The sequence below is a fragment of the Equus caballus genome, chromosome 14, assembly GCF_041296265.1.
Source record: "Equus caballus isolate H_3958 breed thoroughbred chromosome 14, TB-T2T, whole genome shotgun sequence".
Lineage (NCBI taxonomy): Eukaryota > Metazoa > Chordata > Mammalia > Perissodactyla > Equidae > Equus > Equus caballus.
Window position 1 is genome coordinate 59439352 of NC_091697.1, and position 21761 is coordinate 59461112.

Here is a 21761-nt window from a genome sequence, read left to right on the forward strand (position 1 = left end):
GGATTGTGGAAGATTTGGGTTCTAGCCATAGTTGCATGAGCACTCTGCGCAGGACCAGCCCGATTGGGTTAAAGCACCCTTGAAAAAAAATTGGCGTTCCTAGTCTGCACCGGCTGCCAGAACAGCACTTAGTCTACAGAATGCTTAGATTGATTTTCTTTAATCATATATTTATAGTAGAAGAGATAAAGGAATTGCAAAGTAGTCATAATTTGCTTCTGTAAAAATCTCAGACTCCAGTGAAACAAAAGAACTGGATGTTACTCATGAAACAGTAGGACTGAATAAATGAAGCCTTTTGTAAAAATAGATTTTGTCATGGGCAATAGATTTCTTAAAGGCTCCCAGTCCCCCATAGTCCTGGTGCTAGGATTTAGCCTTCTTGCATTGCAGCATGGAAAGGCTTTTATTTGAGTTAAGTTCAGACTTCTTGGTATGTCACCTGACAGTCTTGTGGTTTCAGATGAATATGGTTCATTGCTATTATTATCCTGAGCTGGTAGTTGTGCATAACTGGAGTTTTTAGGGATGTTGAAAAGTGGAACTGCTTAAGAGAAATAGAGATGCCACTAAAGTACGGCTTAACTCATTATTTTCAAGTGTTGTTAACATCAAAATCAGCCCAAATCTAATTATAAATTTGGTGATATGTTTGTTTTAAAATATCTGAAGTAAAAATTTAAATTCTGAAATTTTTTAGATATACTTACTTTATGAACAGTTGATTAAAATTGTGGTGATATATTATAATTAGAAGGACTTCTTGAGAATGTGTTAAGCAGGTGGTAATAATTATTTCAAATATCTAATTTATAAATACTGTATATTAGTTCTTGGTGTATGTGCCTCTTATTCTCTTTCTGTCATTCACTGCTCTTTCTCATGTTTACATAGGAACACTCACTACAGATATTTGGAAAGCAGTGTGCTTTTGTGTATGTATCTCATGTACATATTTCTAAGTAAAATTTAAATTAAAAACTTGACATTGTATTATTCAACTCATTGATCATAATCCAGTCATTTTTAAAGTTTTTTTGATATGGACCTTAATTTATCTGGTAATGTTTTTGATGCTCTGTGAACATCTTAACTATGTGACACAGCTTTATGACTCGAATTAAATAATTTGAAATAGTAGTAAATTTAGACTAAGGTACATTGTTTTTATATTTTAAATAAATCTTACTATGAAAGTTTAAAAATATTTTTTCAATATGTGTAACCCAGTTGAACAACTTGGATTTGGCTCTCTCAATTGTTTTAGCTCATTTTAACATTCTTCCAGTGTTCCATTGTACTTTCTTAAGTTCTCAGGTATATAGAATTAATGTCAGAAAGTTGAAAACCACATGGGTCAAGTATATTTCAATTAAGTGTATGTGTTGCTGAAAAATACTAAGTAAATATGCTAGCAGATATGATACTTTGTATCCTCTCATGGTTTAGAACTTTACTATTACTGAGGTTCCATTTCACCAAGAATTCATGTTATAGATTATTAATTTCCCTTCTCTGAAATACTTTATGTAAAATTTTACTTTGTGTATATGATTTTTAATACATACTAGATTATGGGATAAGTATAAATGGATTTGGGGATGTTTAATGCTGGTAATAGTTTATATTTTTATCTTACAGTATTTTTTCACATGTATTATCTAGTTTGATTAAATGATGATAGTAATCATCATTGGTGTTTGTACAGCTAGGAAGTACTGATGAAGTACAGCCCAGTAGGTGACTATACTTGTCATTGAAGTATAAATGACAATCATTAGGATTTTGTTTGTTTTGGGTATAATTGAATTTAGTATGACTAAAGACAGACTAAGGATTATCTAGTGTTTTTATAATATTTAGTTTATTAAAATGTAATTGGGGAAAAATAACTGGATGTAAACAACCTATATAAAAATACCATTTTTCTGATAAGAAAAACATCTAGTTGCTAACTAAGTTCTTTGGAACTGAGATTAACAAATAAATCATGGGATTATTTTTCTGTCAGGTTAGAGAATTATAATTGTGTAGAGAAGTAATTACTATACATAAATCCTATACATATAGGCTTCCAATATTAAAATGGTACCTCCTGAAATAGCTATTTATTCACTTACTTGTTCGGTAAATTAATTGAAGTTGTCTTATATTTCGTCTCTCTCCAAGCTTCTCCCTGTGGTACTTAGGAAGATACTGAAACATGAAAAGCAAAATGAAAATATGAACTGAAATTTATGATTAACAAGTTGTCAATCTGGGAGGAATTTCCGCTGTTTATAAAATCGGTTTGAATTATATTGAAAAGCAAAATTGGTGCAATAATGGCACCTTGTCGCTGATGATCCTACCTGCTTAAGAAAACTTTTTTTAAGCACTGCTTTAATGTATGACTCCTAGTAGAAGTGCAGTGATATTCTGAATAGTGATTTGTATTTTTTCTTATTTTACATACTTTTAAAACTTTCTGCCCTGTAATTTTTACATGTATTTTGTGATTCCTATAATTTTATGTATATGATTCTTCTATTTTTGTATATATCCTGACCTTAGGTCTTTCAACCCCTGAGTTGGGGAGTTAGTGACTTGGGTCCTTGACTCTACAAAAATATTGAGTACTATCTATAAACTGAGTAAGTGTCTGATGCATATGTAGTTCTGTTCTTCGCATGTATATAGATGTTCTTTTGATTAATACTATATTGAATTCATAGTAGCTTTCAATCATATTTTCTCAGGTACTGGATACTAGTTTTCTTAAACATTAAAAAGGTCTCCTTTTACTAGAAATGATTGGGGATTGCTGTTATAGACTACATGCTCACAATTTTTATTTTTTTTAATGCACAGTAAATATATCAAAAGGAAAATAAGCTCTCATCTGATACAATTGGGACTCCCAGATTAATGGAAAAAGTTAATTGAAGTGAGGAATTTAAAGAATTATACATCTTGTGTATCATTTTATTTTTAGCTTAAAACATAAATGTGCATTCATTTGCCAGTTCTTTGCTGGTTAGTATGTTTTACAGAGGGAATGGTGAATATTATTTCTGCATTGTGTGACCCAAAACCAAAATGTTTGTAAAGTAAAAAAGCATTCTAAGACTTAGATATTTTGCTTTCGTGAGACATATTTGAATGTTGGCTAGTTTGCAGCAGATTTCTCTAAGGCAAAATTTGTCTCCAGGTTTTTAACAAACTCAGATTGGGCCAATCCTGTGGCGGAGTAGTTAAGTTCGCACACTCTGCTTCCGCGGCCCAGGGTTTCGCCGGTTCGGATCCTGGGCGTGGACATGGCATCACTAATCAGGCCATGCTGAGGCGGCATCCCACGTAGCACAACTAGAAGGATCTGCAACTAGAATATACAGCTGTGTACTGGGGGTTTTGGGGAGAAGAAGAAGAAAAAAAGGTTGGCAACAGATGTTAGCTCAGGTGCCAATCTTAAACAAACAAAACCCAACAACTCAGATCACTTTCCCCATGTACAGAAAATATTTCTCCAATTGAATATGGTGCTTTTGGCTCTGATCTGATGGTGACCAGTTCTTGGTATGTTGGGAAAGCTTTTTGCTTGTCTCTTGTAGCCTAATTTAGCATTCTTCCCTTTCTCTCTCCCTCCCTTTCTCCTTCTTTTTCTTCCCCCATCCTTCCCTTCCTTCCCATAATACATCCTTCACCAAACTCAAAATGTTTTCTGAGACTGGGGGCAGTTTCTGTAATTCTACATACATAGATTTTGAAACTTGGCTGCCCTCTCTCTCCATTTCTTGCAAGAGTATAGGGTGTTAGTAGTTTCTCAGAGCTAATCTGCATCATCTTGCATATTTCCATTTCAGTGAGACAGCAATGATGGACAAGGCTCAGGAAAGAAGAGCTAACATAGTACCAGGTACATAGTAGGCACTATACAAATAATTATTGAATGAATGAACTTAAAATCTTCAAGTTTGATAAGAATGCTGTATAAGAGAGATTATCCCAGACCCTTTGATGCTAAGTAGAAGTGAAAATGTATGGATGATCACTTGGAAATAGGTGTAGAAAAAGAGAAGAGACCAGTTGATATTTATCTACAAGTGCATGAAATCGTATTTTAGGATGATGGATGAGGCAGAAGAGTTGGTCAAATGAAAAAAAAAGGTGAATTATTTAGATGTTTTCTTTGTTTCTTTAAATTTTTTTTTTTAAGATTTTATTTTTCCTTTTTCTCCCCAAAGCCCCCCAGTACATAGTTGTGTATTTTTAATTGTGGGTCCTTGTAGTTGTGGCATTTGGGATGCTGCCTCAGCATGGCCTGATGAGCGGTGCCATGTCAGCACCCAGGATTCAAACCGTCGAAACCCTGGGCCGCAGAAGTGGAGCGCGGGAACTTAACCATTCAGCCACAGGGCCGGCCCCTTTAGATGTTTTCTTTAAGCATGACAATCGTTAATGTGTTGAGATACAAAAACTAGCGTTTATCCTGGTGTTTCTCAACCTTTTTTTTTTTTTTTTAACATTACTGTCCCCCTAAGGAGCCTTTTCTTTGACATTTTTTTCCCCTTAACCACCCCCCCCCCATGAAATTTTAATACCGTAGATATACTGTGTATTTGCCTATGTATTGTGGTTCTTTGAGGGCTACGCTCATTGTAATATCTAAGGTTTTTTGTCTCTTCCTCCCCTCCCCCGCCAACCAAAATTTGCCTCCTTGGAAGCCATCTTGCTCTCATTGAGCATGCGAGATTTAGCCCTAATTTAGTAGCCAGTAACGTGTTATAGGAATTCATATGGTTTTCTGAGGTGCATCGTCGGTTTGTAAAGGCAAGTGTCTATTCCAGCATGTTTATTTTCTATTAGCATTCTTTGAAGGTGTCAGATAAAAAATATGCAGAGCAGATAAGCTGACATAAACTATAAATAACATCTGTGTAGAGTCTTAAAATAGTTTGTGGCTCATCACTGAGTAGTTTTCTTACTAAAGTTTAAATTAATATTATCCTCAACACAATAGCTTAATACTGAGCAAAGTTTTGCTATAGTATATAGATAATTTTTGTGAATGGTGATGATGTGCTTACCGCTATTAATGATTTGGCTTAGTTATGTCTTCAGTTAAATTTTGATAAAAAGAGGCAAAGTGGAAAGCGTGGTGGATTAGAGCTCAGAAGACTTAGGTTCTAGTATAATAAACGATCATTCCAAACCCTTTGAGTGCTGAGCAGAAGTGATACCAGTGAAAGATAGAGATGGGAGTGAAAGGAAGGGAAGAGAGCAGCCAGCACTAAGCAGAACAATGAATTTAGCTAGGTCATTTCTGCTTCTCTTTCACTTCTTTCATTTGAAAATGAATAAATTTAGGGTGACTATTAACGATTCAAAATTATTTGCATATTAAAGGAATCCCTTTGGGGTTCTTGTTTGTTGTTTAATATCATGTTCTCCTAGCATATTTAAGATAGAATTAATTTGTCAGGCAAGTTTTTGGTAACAAATCTATTGAGTCAATTTTGTGTGTCTATAAATTTCAGACTTCACATTTTCTTTCCATTATAAGGTAAAGGGAATCAAGGCTTTATCAGTAAACACTCTCCATGTCAGGGATATACTCTGCAGAAGCACAGATGTCTTCCCGGATAACTTACGACTAGCTTTTTTTTTTGAATAATTAGTGACTCTAGGGACTTGTGTTGTACGACCAAAATGACTTCACACAAGATTTCTGTTTAAATATAAGGCTACGTTGTTTCTGACTCTATTGTTATCTTACTCTTTTTCCCATCTTACCTATCAAAATTTTTACCTTGACTGTTTTTTTTTGTGTGTGGGGAAGATTGGTTGCAAGCTAACATCTGTTGCCAATCTTCCTCTTTTGTCGCCGAGTTAACATCTGTGCCAGTCTTCCTCTACTTTGTGTGAGATGCCGCCACAGAGCGGCCCGACAAGCGGTGCTGGGTCCACACCCAGGATCCGAAGCTTCAAACCCTGGGCCGCTGAAGTGGAGCGCGAGAACTCAACCACTAAGCCACCAGGCTGGCCTCTACCTTGACTCTTTTTTGCTCTCTACTATTCCCACATTTTAGAACCTTTCCTTTATTTCCCTTCACCTACTTTACAAAGAAAATAGGGCTCTTAAACATGAATTCTCTCAACATTGTACCATCATATCTACAAATCTTTCTATACTCATGTTTCTCTTTGTCTCCTTTCTTTCCATGCTCGTGCAGGGTTTATCCTTTCTTCTGTTTGAGGCTGATGCCTTAACCTGTATTCTATACTGTATCCTCCTTCACATCCTCAGAGGCCTTGCTTTTATCAGTCACCATCTCCCCTCCACTTCACATTCTTTGAGATCAGTATGTAAACATGTTCAGTTGTGCTTTTTTTAATAACAAAATAACTATCACTCTATTTCATGATTCCTTTTCTTTCTCTCTTTCCTTGACAGTTTTCTTAAATTTACTATTTTCTCTGTTCCCCTTCACTCCTCAGTCCTCTGCAGTTTGACCCCTGTACTCTTTACTCTTTAGAACTGTTCTTGCCACGGTCATCAATGACTTCTTTGTTTCTAAAGCTAGTGGATGCTTCTTAGTGACTGCCATGGCATTTTTTCTTCCTCTCTAAAATGCTGTTCTTTCTTGGTTTTTGTGAGACCACTTTCCTGATTTTCACTCTACCTCGCTCTGTCTTACAGTTTCCTTTGTGTAATATCAAAGCTCAGTTTACTAAAAGCACTTCAGTAGCATGCAAATCATTCAGCTCTAAGGATGAATCTCTGGTTTAGCTTGAATGTCTAGGGTAAGTCTTTCATCAGTTCCTTACACACATACATTTGCTAGAGATTAGACAGGAGAAAACTAAAATTGTATTTACTGTCAAGAGTTTGGCATGAAGATATTTTATGTTGCCAGTTATGGGTTGTTTAACATGCATGATGGGGTTAGGGCTAAGGTTCTCATAAGGAAATGAAAGAACCCAATCAAAAGCTGTGACTGATGAATTGTGAGGAATTGACCATTCAGCCTGATGTAACTAATGACAAACAGCTCCTGGAATGGCAGTTCTCCTGTTTCTTAGCAACTGTCCTATCAGTTGTAGTGTGTTGTGTACCAGACTAGTATCTCCACCATACGTTTTGTTCTTTTGTCTCTTTCCCTCTCCTCCACATCTCACTCACTCCATTAATCTTCTTAATTGTGAAATATAATGCATATATAAAAATATATGAAACAAATGCAGTGGCTTTTGTTGTTGTAGTTGTACTGTAAAGTAAATATTTATGTAAGCACTATCCAGTCAAAAAATTGAACATAGTCAGTGCCCCAGTTTACCTGGTAAATCCCTTCTTGGTTACACCTCCACCACCTTCAACCTTACTCCAAACTTTTGAAGCCATCACTTCCTTTGTTTTCCTTATAGTTTTAAAAACTAAATATGCACCCATAGATAAAACTTTGCCTGATTTAAACCTTTATATAAATGGGAACATACAGTAACTATTTGTATGTGTGTTTCAGTGTGTGTCTTCTCATTTCTTTTGCTCAGTGTCCATCCATCTTTTGCCTGTAGCTGAAGTTTTGCCTGTAATGAAGTTCATTCATTGTGTTTGTTGTGTAGTGTTTTGTTATCTGAATAAACCATAATATGTTTACCCTTTCTATTATTGATGAACATTTGAATTTTTTCCAGTTTTCAACTAGTAGGAACAGTGCTGCTATGAACATTTTTGTATAATAGTAAACTTTTTTGTAATGGAATTGGTGTAGTCAACTTCAGTTTTACTAGATTTTGTCTGTTTAGTTATGTATATTAAAAAAACTCTTCTCTAAAGAGATTGTGCCAGTTTTTACTCAACATCAGTATATATGAGAATTCCCACTACATTTGGACGTTTGTTACTTTTTCACTTGTTACTGGTTTATAAATATTTAGCTGCTGTTATTTAAACTGAAAGCCGTTTCTGTTTTTACATTTCTAGTTAAAGAAACAGTAACAAAACTATTTAAAAATAGACATTAACTTTATGCCGTCTGGGTCCGTACTATAAAATCAATTTGTATTTTCATTATATTAAATGTACTTATGCATTTTTATTGTTAGCTATTTTTAGATTCATCTTGGATTACTGTATTTTATATACACTGAGTAATACTTGCTACAACTTTTATTTTTACTTTTTAATCTAAAATGACATAGCTATAAGTTTTCAGCCCTAAACTAAATAGTAGTATTTTATAAAGATATCTGCTATAGATTCTTTAGCAGTAATACAACCTTGGGTTTTATTATATAGGTTTTATTTCTAGGTATTTATGTGAAATATTTATTAAAGTAACGCTAATGGATCTCTATTTTTCTTTAAAGTTGGCCTTTGCCAGAGTTTGATCCAAGCCAAATTCGACTGATTGTTTATCAAGACTGTGAAAGACGAGGGAGAAATGTCTTGTTTGACTCCAGTGTTAAGAGAAAAAATGAGGACATATCAGTATCGGTGAGCATCATTATTGATTTGGAAATATAATGTTAAATATTTTAATTCAAGATAGAATGGGTAAAATTTCAATTATGGTACTTTTGTTTGTGAGTACAAAACATCTTCACCAGATTTTTAAAATTCAGAGCCCTGATTTTGAGAATTTTTAAAGGAAAAAACACTTGCCTTGTCATCACTCTAGTACCAGAGAACATTTTAGTTTGACATTTATTTCCTTATATAATTGTATTGTGCGATATGACTAGAGCTACAGTGATCCTTATAGAGGATCTGGTCCAAACCTCTCATCCCACATTCGTGAAAAGTGTGACCTAGAGAGGTGAAATTATTTTTCTGAAGGTGCAAAGCATATTCAGCCCTTACTCTATTGTATTTTCCCCTACTTTACAGTGGTAGCGAGAGCATCTATTCTGTTAACTTTCAGTGTCATATTTTGGACTAACTTAAAAGACAAGTTTAGTAGTTATATGGACATTCACTTGGTTGTCCAAGAAAACCTAAGTGATTGCGGTTATCTTTGTTGCTGCTACTGCTATTACACTTTCTGACATAAAGACTTGGTCCCCTGGACCTGTAATCTGGACATGGAAGCCTGTAATTGTTTTTTTCTCTCCTCTCCTAAATTGACAATTTTCACTAATATTTCAGTAAGCAACTGAAACAAAATAATTTGAGAGAGCTTCTCCTACCAGTAGAATTGTCTATTAAAGGAAACAAATGTTTATTTTTTGAGACTTGGGAGTTTGTATTTGAGATTTTATGTTCTTAGAAAAATTTAATATATTGGCCATATTCTACTGTCTTATTTACAACTACATCCTCAGCGTCTGTTACAGTGGCATGTAATAGGTACTTGACTTATTTCTGAGTTAGTTTAATTGCCAAATTTTATGATGTCGTTCTAATTACTAACACATTTTTCAGTTTTCTGGCGATTGTGCTTTGTTCAGGTTTCTTAGACATTCTCTAGGCACTTTTTTCAATCTGGTAAGAAAAAAGCATTACAAAATGTTCTTAAAGTATTGTTTATTTGTGAAAATAACTAAATATCTATGAAGTATTAGGCACTTGGAGATTTAGCAGTCTCTGCCCTCTTGGTGTCTGCAATTAGGCACCCTTTTAGGGGAGGTAGACATTGAACAAATAAGTACACAAATAAATCATTCCAAATTGTGATTGAGTACTATGAATGAAACACACAGGATGCTTATGAGATTCCACAGGAAGGAACCTGGTTTTCTTCCATTTGAGTGTAGGAATATTAAGGAAAATCTCACTAAGGAAGTGAAATTCAAGCTGAGATCTGAAGAAATTGAGGGCATGGAACAGGGGATGAGCACTCCTCATAGCAGGACCAACAAATGCAGTCTACAAAGTGACTTAGGAGCTTGGCGAATTGAAGAAACTGAAAGAAGACCAGTCTGGCTGGAATGGTAGTAAGTAGTATGTAAAGTAGCTAGAGATGAAGTTGGAGAGAGATGGAGCAGCAGCCAGAGTATTTAGGGCCTTATAGGTCTCTGGGTTAGAAGTTCAGATTTATATCCTAAATTTAGAGGGAAGTCGTTAAAGGAATCTGGTTTACATTTCAAAAAATTGCGTATAAGATCGTTTAGTTTATGACAAAGGAACCAAGAATATAAATGAGGAAAGGACAGTCTCTTCAATAAATGATGATGGGAAAACTGGACCATTGTCTAACACCATACACAAAAACTAACTCAAAATAGATTAAAGACTTGAATGTTAGACCTGAAACCATAAAACTCCTAGAAGAAAACATACACAATAAGCTCCTTGACATTGGTCTTGGCAATGACTTTCTGGATTTGACACCAAAAGCAAAGGCAACAAAAGCGAAAATCAACAAGTTGGAACTACATCAAACCTAAAAAGCTTCTGTACAGCAAAGGAAACCATCAACAAAATGAAAAGGCAACCTACTGAATGGAAGGGAAGTATTTGCAAATCATATATCTGATGAGTTAATAACAAAAATATATACAGAACTCATATAACAATAGCAAAAAAACAATCTGGAAAGAGTCCAAGATAGTGGCATCAGAAGATCCTGAACTTATCTCCTCCCACAGAGACACCAGGTCTATATCTACATATGGATCATTTCTTCCTGAAAGAGATCTGAAAGCTACATAAACTGCTTCTCCACAACCACGGGTAAAAGGGCCACATCGAGATGTTTAGGAGAGACACAGTCTCATCAAAAACCTCATCCCCAGTGCATTGACACAGAGTAGGGAGGGATCTCACTGGTCCAGCTCTTCTCCTGGAGAAGTGAGGGTTTTGTACCCCACATCAGGCACCACTAACCCCTGGGATCTGCACTGGAGAGATGAATTCCCAAAATGCCTACCTTAGAAAACAAATGGGCTGATGTCCAAGGGACTCAAAGGTCTATAGGGAACTGAGATTCTCCTTTTAAAGAGTTCATGTGCAGCCTTACTCACCCTGGGACCCAGCGCAAAAGCAGCAGTTTGAAAAATGCCTAGATTATTTTTGAAGATTCATTTGCTAATCTTAAGACATCTGCTGCAGGGGCAGGAGACAGTTGAAACTCTCTCTGGACACGGAGGCACTGGCAGATGCCATTTCTGTACTCTTCACCTCTCCAGCTAGTACAGGTGGACAGACTTGGACTTGGCACCCTCCCGCTGCCTTGCTGAGGTAGGAGGGGGCCGAGCAGTCATGGCACTATCTCTCTGCCTTGCTGAAACCACAGAGCATAGGTGGATGGAGTGCTTCTCTGCTCCCTGGCTAGGGCAGGCAAGGACAAACGGTCACGGCATTGTTCTACTCCTTTGCTAAAGTCTGTGAGCACAGATGGTTGCAACACTCCTGCACTCCCTTGGTGGAGCCGGCAAGCACCAGACGTCATAGCATTTACCTACTTCTTTACTAAAGCTGGCTGAAGCCAGCAAGCATTCCTTGCTCTCTACGTTCTCTACCTGCCCCAGTAAAGCCAGCAGGCCCTGCACAGTTCACCCAGGGGATGACCCTTGATTGCCTGGCCCTGGTGGCCAAGGTTGCTGGATTTCCTGGGCCTCACAAGAATGTAACAATTGGAAAGACGGTTCTTGACAGGTGCCACCACCAGGATACTACGCAGTCAGTAGACTGAAACACACCCCCCAGTCTTCCTGTGAAAAAGGCCTATTTGCTTATCCTGGAGCTTCAGCCTGGGGGACAGGCCTCAGGTTTCTCACGCATCTAGAGGCTACAGAGGTGCTTCTAGGGAACATAAGAAGGGAGACTGTATTCTTGTGCATCATGTTAAGTCTCACTACAGCTTAAGGATACCTCCCAGAAACTCATCTGGAACCCAATTTTTGCACCTCTCACCCAGCGGACACCTCCAGATCTCCTGATCTGGAGGCCAGCAAGGTTTAGGATTGAAGCCCCACAAGACTGTATATATTTGCATGCTTTAAAGCTGCTACCTTAGGGTCTGGCTTTCAGTCAGCCTGAAACTAGGTGCTAACTGAGGTTTCTCCCCTTGGAACACTGACAGGTCTGGGCAAACTCTTAACAATGGGAACCTATCAAGAATAAATCAGGCTGTTGAGACAAATCACAAAGGTATGAGAGACAACCAAAAACTAGGGCAAGGTTGAAGGATAAGGTTCATCACCTATACAAGCCCACTCCTTGAAGACTGAGAGAGCTAGGTGTTTTGCCTCCTGCATAGAAACAAACACAGAGTTAAGCAAAATGAGGAAATATAAAAATTTGTTCCAAATGAAAGAACAAGACAAAACTTCAGAAAAAGACCTTCATAATACAGAGATAAATAATCTACCTGATAAAGAATTCAAAATACTGGTCATAAAAATGCTCTCTGAACTTGGGGAAGAATGAATGAACACAGTGAGAAATTCAACAAACAGAAATAAAAGAAAGTACCCAACAGAAGTCGTAGTGAAGATTACAATAACTGATGTGAAAAATACACTAGAGAGATTCAAGAGCAGACTGGATGAGGCAGAACAGATCAGCAAATGAGAGAGAAAGGGGCATAAAACTTATTTCAAGAAATAATGGTTGAAAACTTCCCTAACCTAGGGAAGGAAATAGACATCCATGTCCTGGAGGCCTAGAGAGTTCCAAAAGAGAGGAACCCAAAGAGATCCACACCAAGAAACACCGTTATTGAAATGTCAAAAGTTAAAGAGAGAATGTTAAAAGTAGCAAGAGAAGAACAACTTGTTACATACAGGGGAAACCCCATAAGACTATTGGCAGATTTTTTTCAGCATAAACTTTGTAGGCCAGAAAGGAGTGTCATGACATATTCAAAGTGCTGAAAGGGAAGGATTTCCAACCCAGAAGACTGTACTCAGCAAAGTTACCATTCAGAGTTGAAGGAGAGAGAAAGAGTTTTCGAGACAAGCAAAAGCTAAAGGTGTTCATCACCACTAAACGAGTCTTATAAGAAATGTTAAAGGGACTTTTTAATCTGAAAAGAAATGACATTCATTAATATCAAGAAAACTTATGAAAGTAAAAATCACACTAAGAGTAAATATATAGTAAATGTAGTGGATTAATCACTTATAAAGCTAGTATGAGGGTTAAAAGACAAAAGTAGTAAAATTAAATAAGACTATAATAATTAGTTAAGGAATACATGAAGTAAAAAGATGTAAAATGTGACATCAAAAACAATTTTGGTGAGGGGAGAGAATGTCTAATTTTGAATGTGTTCAAATTTAACTTCCTATCAACTTAAAATAAACTGTTGTACACATAGGATGTTATATGTGAACCTCATGGTAACCACAAATCAAAAACTTATTAGTAGATACACGAAAGAAAAGGAGAAAGGAATCCAAACATAACGCTAAAGAAAGTCATCAAACCACAAGGGAAGAGAGAAATAGATTAAGAAAGAAACAGAGAGGAACTACAGAAGCAGCCAGAAAACAGTTAACAAAGTGGCACTATGTCCATACCTATCAATAATTACTTTAAATGTAAATGGACTAAGTTCTCCAATCAAAAGACATAGAGTGGCTAAATGGATGAAAAAAACAAGACTCATCTATATGCTGCCTATAAGACACTCACTTCAAAAGTAATAACACACAGACTGAAAGTGAAGATATGGAAAAGGATATTCCATGCAAATGGAAATGAAGGGAAGGCTGGTGTAGATATTCTTATTATCAGACGAAATAGACTTTAAAACAAAGACTGTAATAAAAGACAAAGAAGGGCGTTACATAAAGATAAAGGGTCAATCCAGAAGGAAGACAAAACATTGGTAAATATATGTGCGCTCAACATAGCAGCTCCAAAATATGTAAAGCATATATTAACAGACCTAATGGGAGAAATTGACAGCAATACAATAATAGTAGGAGACTTTAGCACCCCACTTACATCAATGGATAGATGCTCCAGACAGAAAATCAATAAGGAAACATTGATCTTTAACAACACATTAGACCAGATAGACTTATAGATATATCCAGAATATTCCATCCGAAAGCAGCAGAATACACATTCATCTCAAGTACACATGGAACATTCTTCAAAATAGATGGTTAGTCTACAAAACAAGTCTCAATAAATTCAAGAAGATTGAAATCATATCAAGCATCTTCCCTGACCACAGTGGTATGAAACTAGAAATCAGTTACAAGAAGAAAACAGGAAAATTCACAAATATGTGGAAATTAAACATGGTACTGAACAGTGACTAGGTCATCAAAGAGATCAGAGGAGAAATAAAAAAATACCTAGAAGCAAAACAGAAATACAACATACCAAAATCTATGGAATGCAGCAGAAGCACTTCTAAGAGGGAAGTTCATAGCAATACAGGCTTACCTTAAGAAACAAAAATCTCAATCTAATTTTACACCTAAAGGAACTAGAAAAAGAACAACAAATGAAGCCCAAAGTTAGTAGAACAAAGCAAGTAATAAGGACTGGAGTGGAAATAAATGAAATAGAGACTCAAAAGACAATAGGAAAGATCCATGAAACTAACTAAGATCTTGTTCTTTGAAAAGATTAGCAAAATTGACAAACGTTTAGCTAGACTCACTAAGAAAAAAAGACATAAGGCTCAAATAAATAAAATCCGAAATGAAAGAATTAGAAATGAAAGAGTTACAACTGATACCACAGAATTACAAAGAATCATGAGACTACTATGAACAATTATATTCCAACAAATTGGACAACCTAGAAGAAATGGATAAATTCCTAGAAACCTAAAATCGTGCAAGGATGAATCATGAATAAATAGAAAGTCTGAATAGATCAGTTGCTAGTGAGGAGATTGAGTCAGTAATCAAAAACCTCCCAACAAACAAAAGTCCAGGACTAGATGGCTTCACTGGTGAATTCTACCAAACATTCAAAGAAGATTTAACACCTGTCCTTCTCAAACTCTTCCAAAAAATTGAAGAGGAGGGAACACTTCCAAACTCATTTTTTGAGGCTGGCATTACCCTGATACCAAAAGCAGACAATGACAACACAGAAAAAGAAAATTACAGGCCAATATCTCTGATGAACGTAGATGCAAAAATCCTCAACAGAATATTAGCACACCAAGGGCTGGCCGCTTGGTGTAGTGGTTGAATTTGGCACAGTCCACTTCAGAGGCTTGGGTTTGTGGGTTTGAATCCTGGGCGTGGACCTACACTACTTATCAGCTGTGCTGTGGTGGTGACCCACATGTAAAGTGGAGGAAGATTGGTGTAGATGTTACCTCAGGGCTAATCTTCCTCAGCAAAAACAAAATATTAGCAAACCAAATTCAGTCATACATGAAAAGGATCTCACAACATGATCAAGTCCCCTTGCATTCCAGGCATGTGAGGATGGTTCAGTATCCACAAATCAATCAACATGCTACAGTCCATTAACAAAATGAAAGATAAAAATTATATGATCATCTCAATAGATGCAGAAAAAGCATTTCACAAAATTCAACATCCATTTATGATAAAAACTGTTAACAAAGTAAGTATAGAAGGAACATACCTCAACGTAATAAAGGCTATGTATGACAAGCCCACAGCTAACGTCATACTCAATGGTGAAAAACTGAAAGCTTTTCCTCTAAGATCAGAAACAAGACAAGGATGCCCACTCTCACCACTTCTATTCAACTTAGCAGTAGAAATCCTAGCCACCTCACACCTGGTAGAGTGACTGTTATGAAAAAGACAAGAAATAACAAGCAGTGGCAAGAGTGTGGAGAAAAGGGAACTCTGGTGCATTGTGAGTGGGTATATAAATTGGTGCAGCCACTATGGAAAACAGTATGGAGGTTCCTTCAAAAATTAAAAACTATGATATGATCCAGCAATTCCACTTCTGGATATTTATCCAAAGAAAATGGATACACTAACTGGGAAATATATATGCACCCCCATGTTCATTGCAGCTTTGTTTACAGTGGCTAAGACATGGAAGCAACCCAAGTGTCCATTGATGGATGAATGGATAAAGAAGTTTGTGTGTGTGTGTATATATATATATATAAAATATAATATATTATACTATACTATATTATATTATATACACACACACACATACGTATATGCAGTGGAATGTTATTCAGCCATAAAAAGGACATCTTGAAATTTGCAACAATGTGGATGGACATTGAAGGCATTATGATGAGTGAAATAAGTCAAACAGAGAAAGACAAACATTGTATGATCTCACTTATATGTGGAATCTAAGAAAAACCAAACTCATAGACACAGAACAGATAAGTGTTTGCTAGAAGCGGGAAGATGGGAGGTGGACTAAATGGTTGAAGGGAATCAAAGGTACAAACTTGCAGTTGTAAACAAGTCATGGAGATTTATTTAATCTACAGCATGGTGACTATAGTTAATATAGTATTGTGTATTTGGAAGTTGCTAAAGGAGTAAGTCTTAAAAGTTCTCATCACGAGAGAAAAAATTGTAACTATGTATAGGAATAGATGTTAACTAGACTTATTGTGGAAAGAATTTCGCAATATATACAAATATTGAATCATTTTCTTGTACACCTGTTATGGTATATGTCAGTTTTATCTCAATTTAAAAAAATGCAGGGAAAAATATCAATTTGGCTGCCTTGTGGAGAACAGTTAGATGTGGGGAATGAGGGAGAAAGAGATGTTTGGTGAATCCAACATTATGATTTGAGTAGCTGAGTGGTGAGATGCCTAAGCGTCATAGAATTGTAAATGGTCAACCAGACAGTTTGAAATCTAAGGCCTTGCAGCAAATGTGATAAGCATGTCTTCTTTGTATTTAGACTGCTGATAGATAGCTCAGCAGAACTAGGCTGAGGCTGACAGCTTGACATTGATTAATCAGTACTCTCTTGATTATTTTTTTTAGCAAATATTTGTTGAGGCTTTTCTTTGTGCTTGATATTGTTCCATTGGATTGCAGTGTATGACCTCTCCTTTACTATTTATGTTAATTAATGTTATTTATTGTGTGTTTCTTCAGTATTCTTCCTTTTTATCTTAAACAGCCTTATGAGTCTCGACTCATGCCTTTTCTTGAACCTTCCCTGCGCACCTTTTCTGGGAAGATGCTTCATTAGTCTCATTAGTCTTCTCTCCTGCTGGTGTCTTCTTTATGCCCTCTCAGTTAGCTTTTTTCTTTGCAAACATTCACAAAGCCTCTTTACCCAATACCAACAAAATAATTATTCTTTTACTTTCTCCTTCATTTATATGTCTTTCTGTCTTTTTCTGTGTCTCTTTGTCCCTCTCAGTCTTCCTTCTCACTGTCTGTTGGTGTTTCTCAGTCTCTGCCTCTCTATCTCTCAGTCTCTACTCAGTGTCTCTTTTCTCAGGCTCTCCTATCTCTTGGTCTCTCTTTGGTGTCTCTTCTTGGTTTCTTCTCTTCTCTCTTAGTCCCCTATCTTTCTCTTTGCGTCTCAATAGTAATCTGTCTGCTGGCTCCTCTAGGCATATTTCTTTTCTTCTCCATCAGAATTCTCATAATTCTTTGCACATAGTCTTTCATAGACTTGTGTATCATAAATGTATTTTTAGTGTATTTCTTATTAGACTGGAAAAAGAAAACCAAAGTAAAAAATTTGTTATTCACCTTTGTTTCCTAAGCTTCACACTGCCTCACATATGGTAAGTGCTCAGGATATATTTTGATCAATTTTAATAACTGTTTATTATCAAAATCATGTAAATATTTTCGTGGATATCTTGTATGTTCCTTTTGAACACTACAGAACACATTGAAATACCCATTGTTTCATCCAAATTGCAAGCTGTTTGAATCTTTAAGTGGTTTGTTCCGTCTACTTTACTGTACCTGTACCCTTGGAGCATCAAATCATGTGGGTTCTATATAGGCAAAGAAGGACTATGTGATATAAATGATAATTTTAAACTTCTTAACAAAATATTTTTGGTCCATACATAATAATGAGGTAGTTTCGGCATTAGTAGTTTGCTGGATAAAGGTAAATTGTTCAACCTTCTCTTTGCATAGCAGCCTTCTATTTTGACATGATAAATGTTAAGGTCACTTCTCATGTCCTCCTCTTTCTTAGTTTAAAACAATCTACAGGAGGGAATAGGATTATAAATACTAATTTGGCCAAATAATTTACCAAAAATTTCTTCACAGAAATTTTTCTCTTAACGTTGACAAAGTAATAGCATCATGAGTTATAAATAGGAGAGCCAAGCTTTAGAACGTGAGCCCTCCTAAATTGCTTTATTCTGTTCCCTTTACCAAAAATAAATTAACATTTTCTAGTTTGGAAAGAGCTGTAAATTTCTTAGGCAATTTAATACCAGCTTGAGTCTGAATTTTAGGATTATCTTTGAGAAGAACTTATTTGAAAGTTGTCAGGAGTAGAAGATAGTAGTACTTGGGCTCACTAAATAAGTTTAAGTGTAATTAATTGGATCAAAATCATATTAATGAAATTTGTTTGCTTTGAAGCCATAGCAATATTAAGAATGCCCATGTAAAAATAGTCTTGGTCCCTTTAAATAAGACACATGATAGATAGTTTTCTTTGTAAAGATGATAGGTCATCATAATTTACTTTATTGAGTACCTTTCATCTGGGATGGGGAAGAAGTCTGGCAGTATTTCACAACAAAATACTCATTCATTTCTGTATTTGGTTGAAACAAATACTCTATAAAGAACATGATAGCTCCTTATAGGGATAAGAAAATCATGTCTCTATTTCCACATAAAGCAAATACTGTGTATTTAGAGTATATTTAATGGGTTTTGAGAGGAAATGAGGGAGCTGTGTATTTTATTGTATTTTAAATACTATGACTGGTGAATTACATAAATGCTTTGATGTTGTTTTGGAAAGTAAATAACTTTTCATGCGTAAATACTGTCTTACAATGCTGAAATAAAATCATATTTATCAATGTACAGCTTTCTCAGAACATACGTTTTACAGCTCTCTTGTTATATTGTATGAAAATGACTGTTGAACTGGAAAACCTGACTAAAGTGAATACATTCAGTGATTTTAATAAAGGGACTTCCCTGGTTTGTAACAATTTATTTTATTTTTTTACATTTGATCCTGAGACCTTATTCATCTTATAGCTGAAATGTAAAAATTATTGGGATGTGGTTTCCTTGAACACTGATATACCCAAATGGATCCAATGTGATTTGATCACATGATATTATCCTTATCTTAGACATTGTTTTTGTTCTAACCATAATGCAGTGCTATTTCATGAGTCCCTGTGAAGTTATATGATCATTCACGTTTCAGCCTCCATTGGTTATACACAAGGGTAAAGTTGTACATCAGCAAATTCACATAACTTTGGAAAACTAAATGCAAATTACAATGTGTGAGAGTTTTGTATGCTCTGAAGCATTGTACAAGTGCTAATAGTAGAGTCTTAATTATATCAAATTTGAAACATAGGACTTGGTTAGGTAATTGGAGGTGATAAAAGTTAATACACAGAAATCAGCTCAGTGTATTACAAATAGCTGCCAATTAGAAGATAATGAAGGAAGCCAAGACTCCATTTAAAATAGCAGTTTTAAAAAGTGCCCGTGCATAATCTTAACAAAAACCTATGTATTTAGAACTTTAAAAGTCTCCTGAAGTCCCTAAAAGCTTACTTGAGCAAATGGAAAGGTAAAATATATTTTTGAGTAATATTCAGTGTCATAGAACTGTCCATTTTCTCTAAGTTGCTTTGTAAAATATGCTGTACCAATAAAAATGCCTGCTTCTTTTTTTTTTTGGTGGAGGATGGTGTCTGGAACTAGATAGTAGATTCTAAAGGTCAAATGGAAAAAAATTAGCAATAGTGGGTTGTAAAAATGAAAAAGAAAGGCAGTGAGGATGAGCTAGCCCTACTAAATTTGAAAATATACTGTAAAGTCTCAATGGTTCAAACAATGTGTTTTTGACACATAAATAGGCAAAAAAGACTAATGGAATGAAATAGAGGATCAGAAATAGATCCAAATACGTGGAGGAATTTAGTATATGATAAAAGTATCATCTTAAAATCAGTAGGGTAAAGATTAATAAGTGGTATTAAGATAATTAGATAGCCATTTATTTTTTTAATTTTTATTATTTTTTTGAGGAAGATTAGCCCTGAGCTAACATGTGCCACCAATCCTCCTCTTTTTGCTGGGGAAGGCTGGCCCTGAGCTAACATCCGTGCCCAACTTCCTTTCCTTTGTATGTGGGACACCTGCCACAGCGTGGCTTAACAAGCAGTGTGTGGGTCTGCACTTGGGGTCCAAACTGGTGAACCCCCGGCCGCCAAAGTGCAACATGCGAACTTAACAGCGGCGCCACTTGGCTGGCCACTAGATAGCTAGTTAGAAGAAAAATAAATTTGGATTCATATCTCAAATGTATCAAACATTTAAATGTAAAAAAAAACAACCTGTAACATTACAAAAGAAAACAAGAGTGAGTTCCTATATATCTTTGGAGCAGGGAAGACCTTTCTAGCTAAGACTTAAAACCCAGAAGCCATAAAGTAAGAGAGTGATAAATTTGACAGTCAAATTAAAAAGAAAAAAACTTCTTTGGTAAACAAAATAAAGCAAAAACAAACAAAAAAACCCCACCACCATACGGAAAGTTAAAGGACAAATAATATCCTGGGAAAACACTTTTACAATATATACGACCAAGGGCTAATCTATGTGAAGAGTTCCTAGAAATCAACAGGAGAACCACTTAGTAGAAAATTAGGTGAAGGACAAGAGCAGAGAATTCACATATGAATGGCCATTACACATTTAATAAAATTCTTGCTCTCATTCATAATCAAGGAAGTGAAAATTAAAACTATATTGTAATTTTAGTTCTTTCCTTTTTGATTGGCAAAAACCCAAATGTTGAATGACAACACTTTGCTGTTAAAGTGAGTGAAGTGGTACAGTCTTCTTGGAGGGTAATCTGGCAATATCTACCAAAATTATATGTATTTACATTTTGACTCAGCATTTTCACCAGCAGTGTCATTAACAGATGACTGGTTAAATAAGCTATAATGTATTTATACACCAGAATACTGTGCAGCTGGAGATATATATATATATATAAAGAATGTGGAAGATTTCTAAAGATAGAAAGATTCTCCAGGATATTAGTGGAGAATAAAGCAAGAGCAGAACTGAATTACTTACCTTTTCTGTTAGAGAGGAGGAATAGTAATATTATGCTTATATTTGCAAAAAGAAATATTTGAAGAATAATAATAAACCACGAAAAATGACTTTGCCTGTTGGGAATGTGTGGAGTGAGAAATAAGATAGTCGAAGAAGGATGGAACCCAGATTTCTTTGTGTATACTTCTTCATATTGTTTTGATTTCTGAATCTTATAAACAGATTACTTACATACAACTTAACATTCTAAAAAGTTGACAGAACAAGAAAAAAAGTTGAAAATTCATTGAAAGAGTTTTGTAAACTGAGAAATACTTTATAAGTACCAGTTATTTATTTGTATTTTAGTTGTGGTATAGAATTTAAAACGTGGAATATGATTGTGTGTCCAGATTAAAAAATTATAATCCACCATGCCCACCTTCCTCCCACCCTTCTCCTCCTTCTAAACAATTGTCCTAAAACATTAGGTAGGGCTGAACACGGATGTCAGGTGCTGGAGGCATGGTGGTCCAAAGCAGAATATCAGAGCCCAGGTAGGTTGAGGAGTGCAACATTTACATAAGGTGTTGACTGACACAGGGTGTTAGTGCCCAAGCGGGATGAGGAGGGCATCTATCCTGTGTATCTTG

At 35.7% G+C, this 21761-nt stretch overlaps 1 protein-coding gene across 6 annotated transcripts in view; it reads left to right on the plus strand.

Moving 5' to 3' along the window:
* FNIP1 (folliculin interacting protein 1) overlaps positions 1-21761 on the plus strand; it is a 129808-nt gene that overhangs the window by 35617 nt on the left and 72430 nt on the right. For 2 of the 6 annotated variants that reach the window (XM_023617746.2, XM_070234430.1), the window contains exons 1-2: positions 3848-3895; positions 8350-8476. The exons of 2 other annotated variants lie outside the window; for them this stretch is intronic. Coding sequence is in view for 2 of the 4 variants with exons in the window: in XM_023617744.2 (XP_023473512.2) it covers positions 8350-8476 (127 nt within the window). In the remaining 2 variants the exon portion in view is untranslated. Of the gene's footprint in view, positions 1-3847; positions 3896-8349; positions 8477-21761 lie in introns of those variants that run through there. 2 more of the 6 variants (XM_023617744.2, XM_023617745.2) reach the window with 1 other exon arrangement.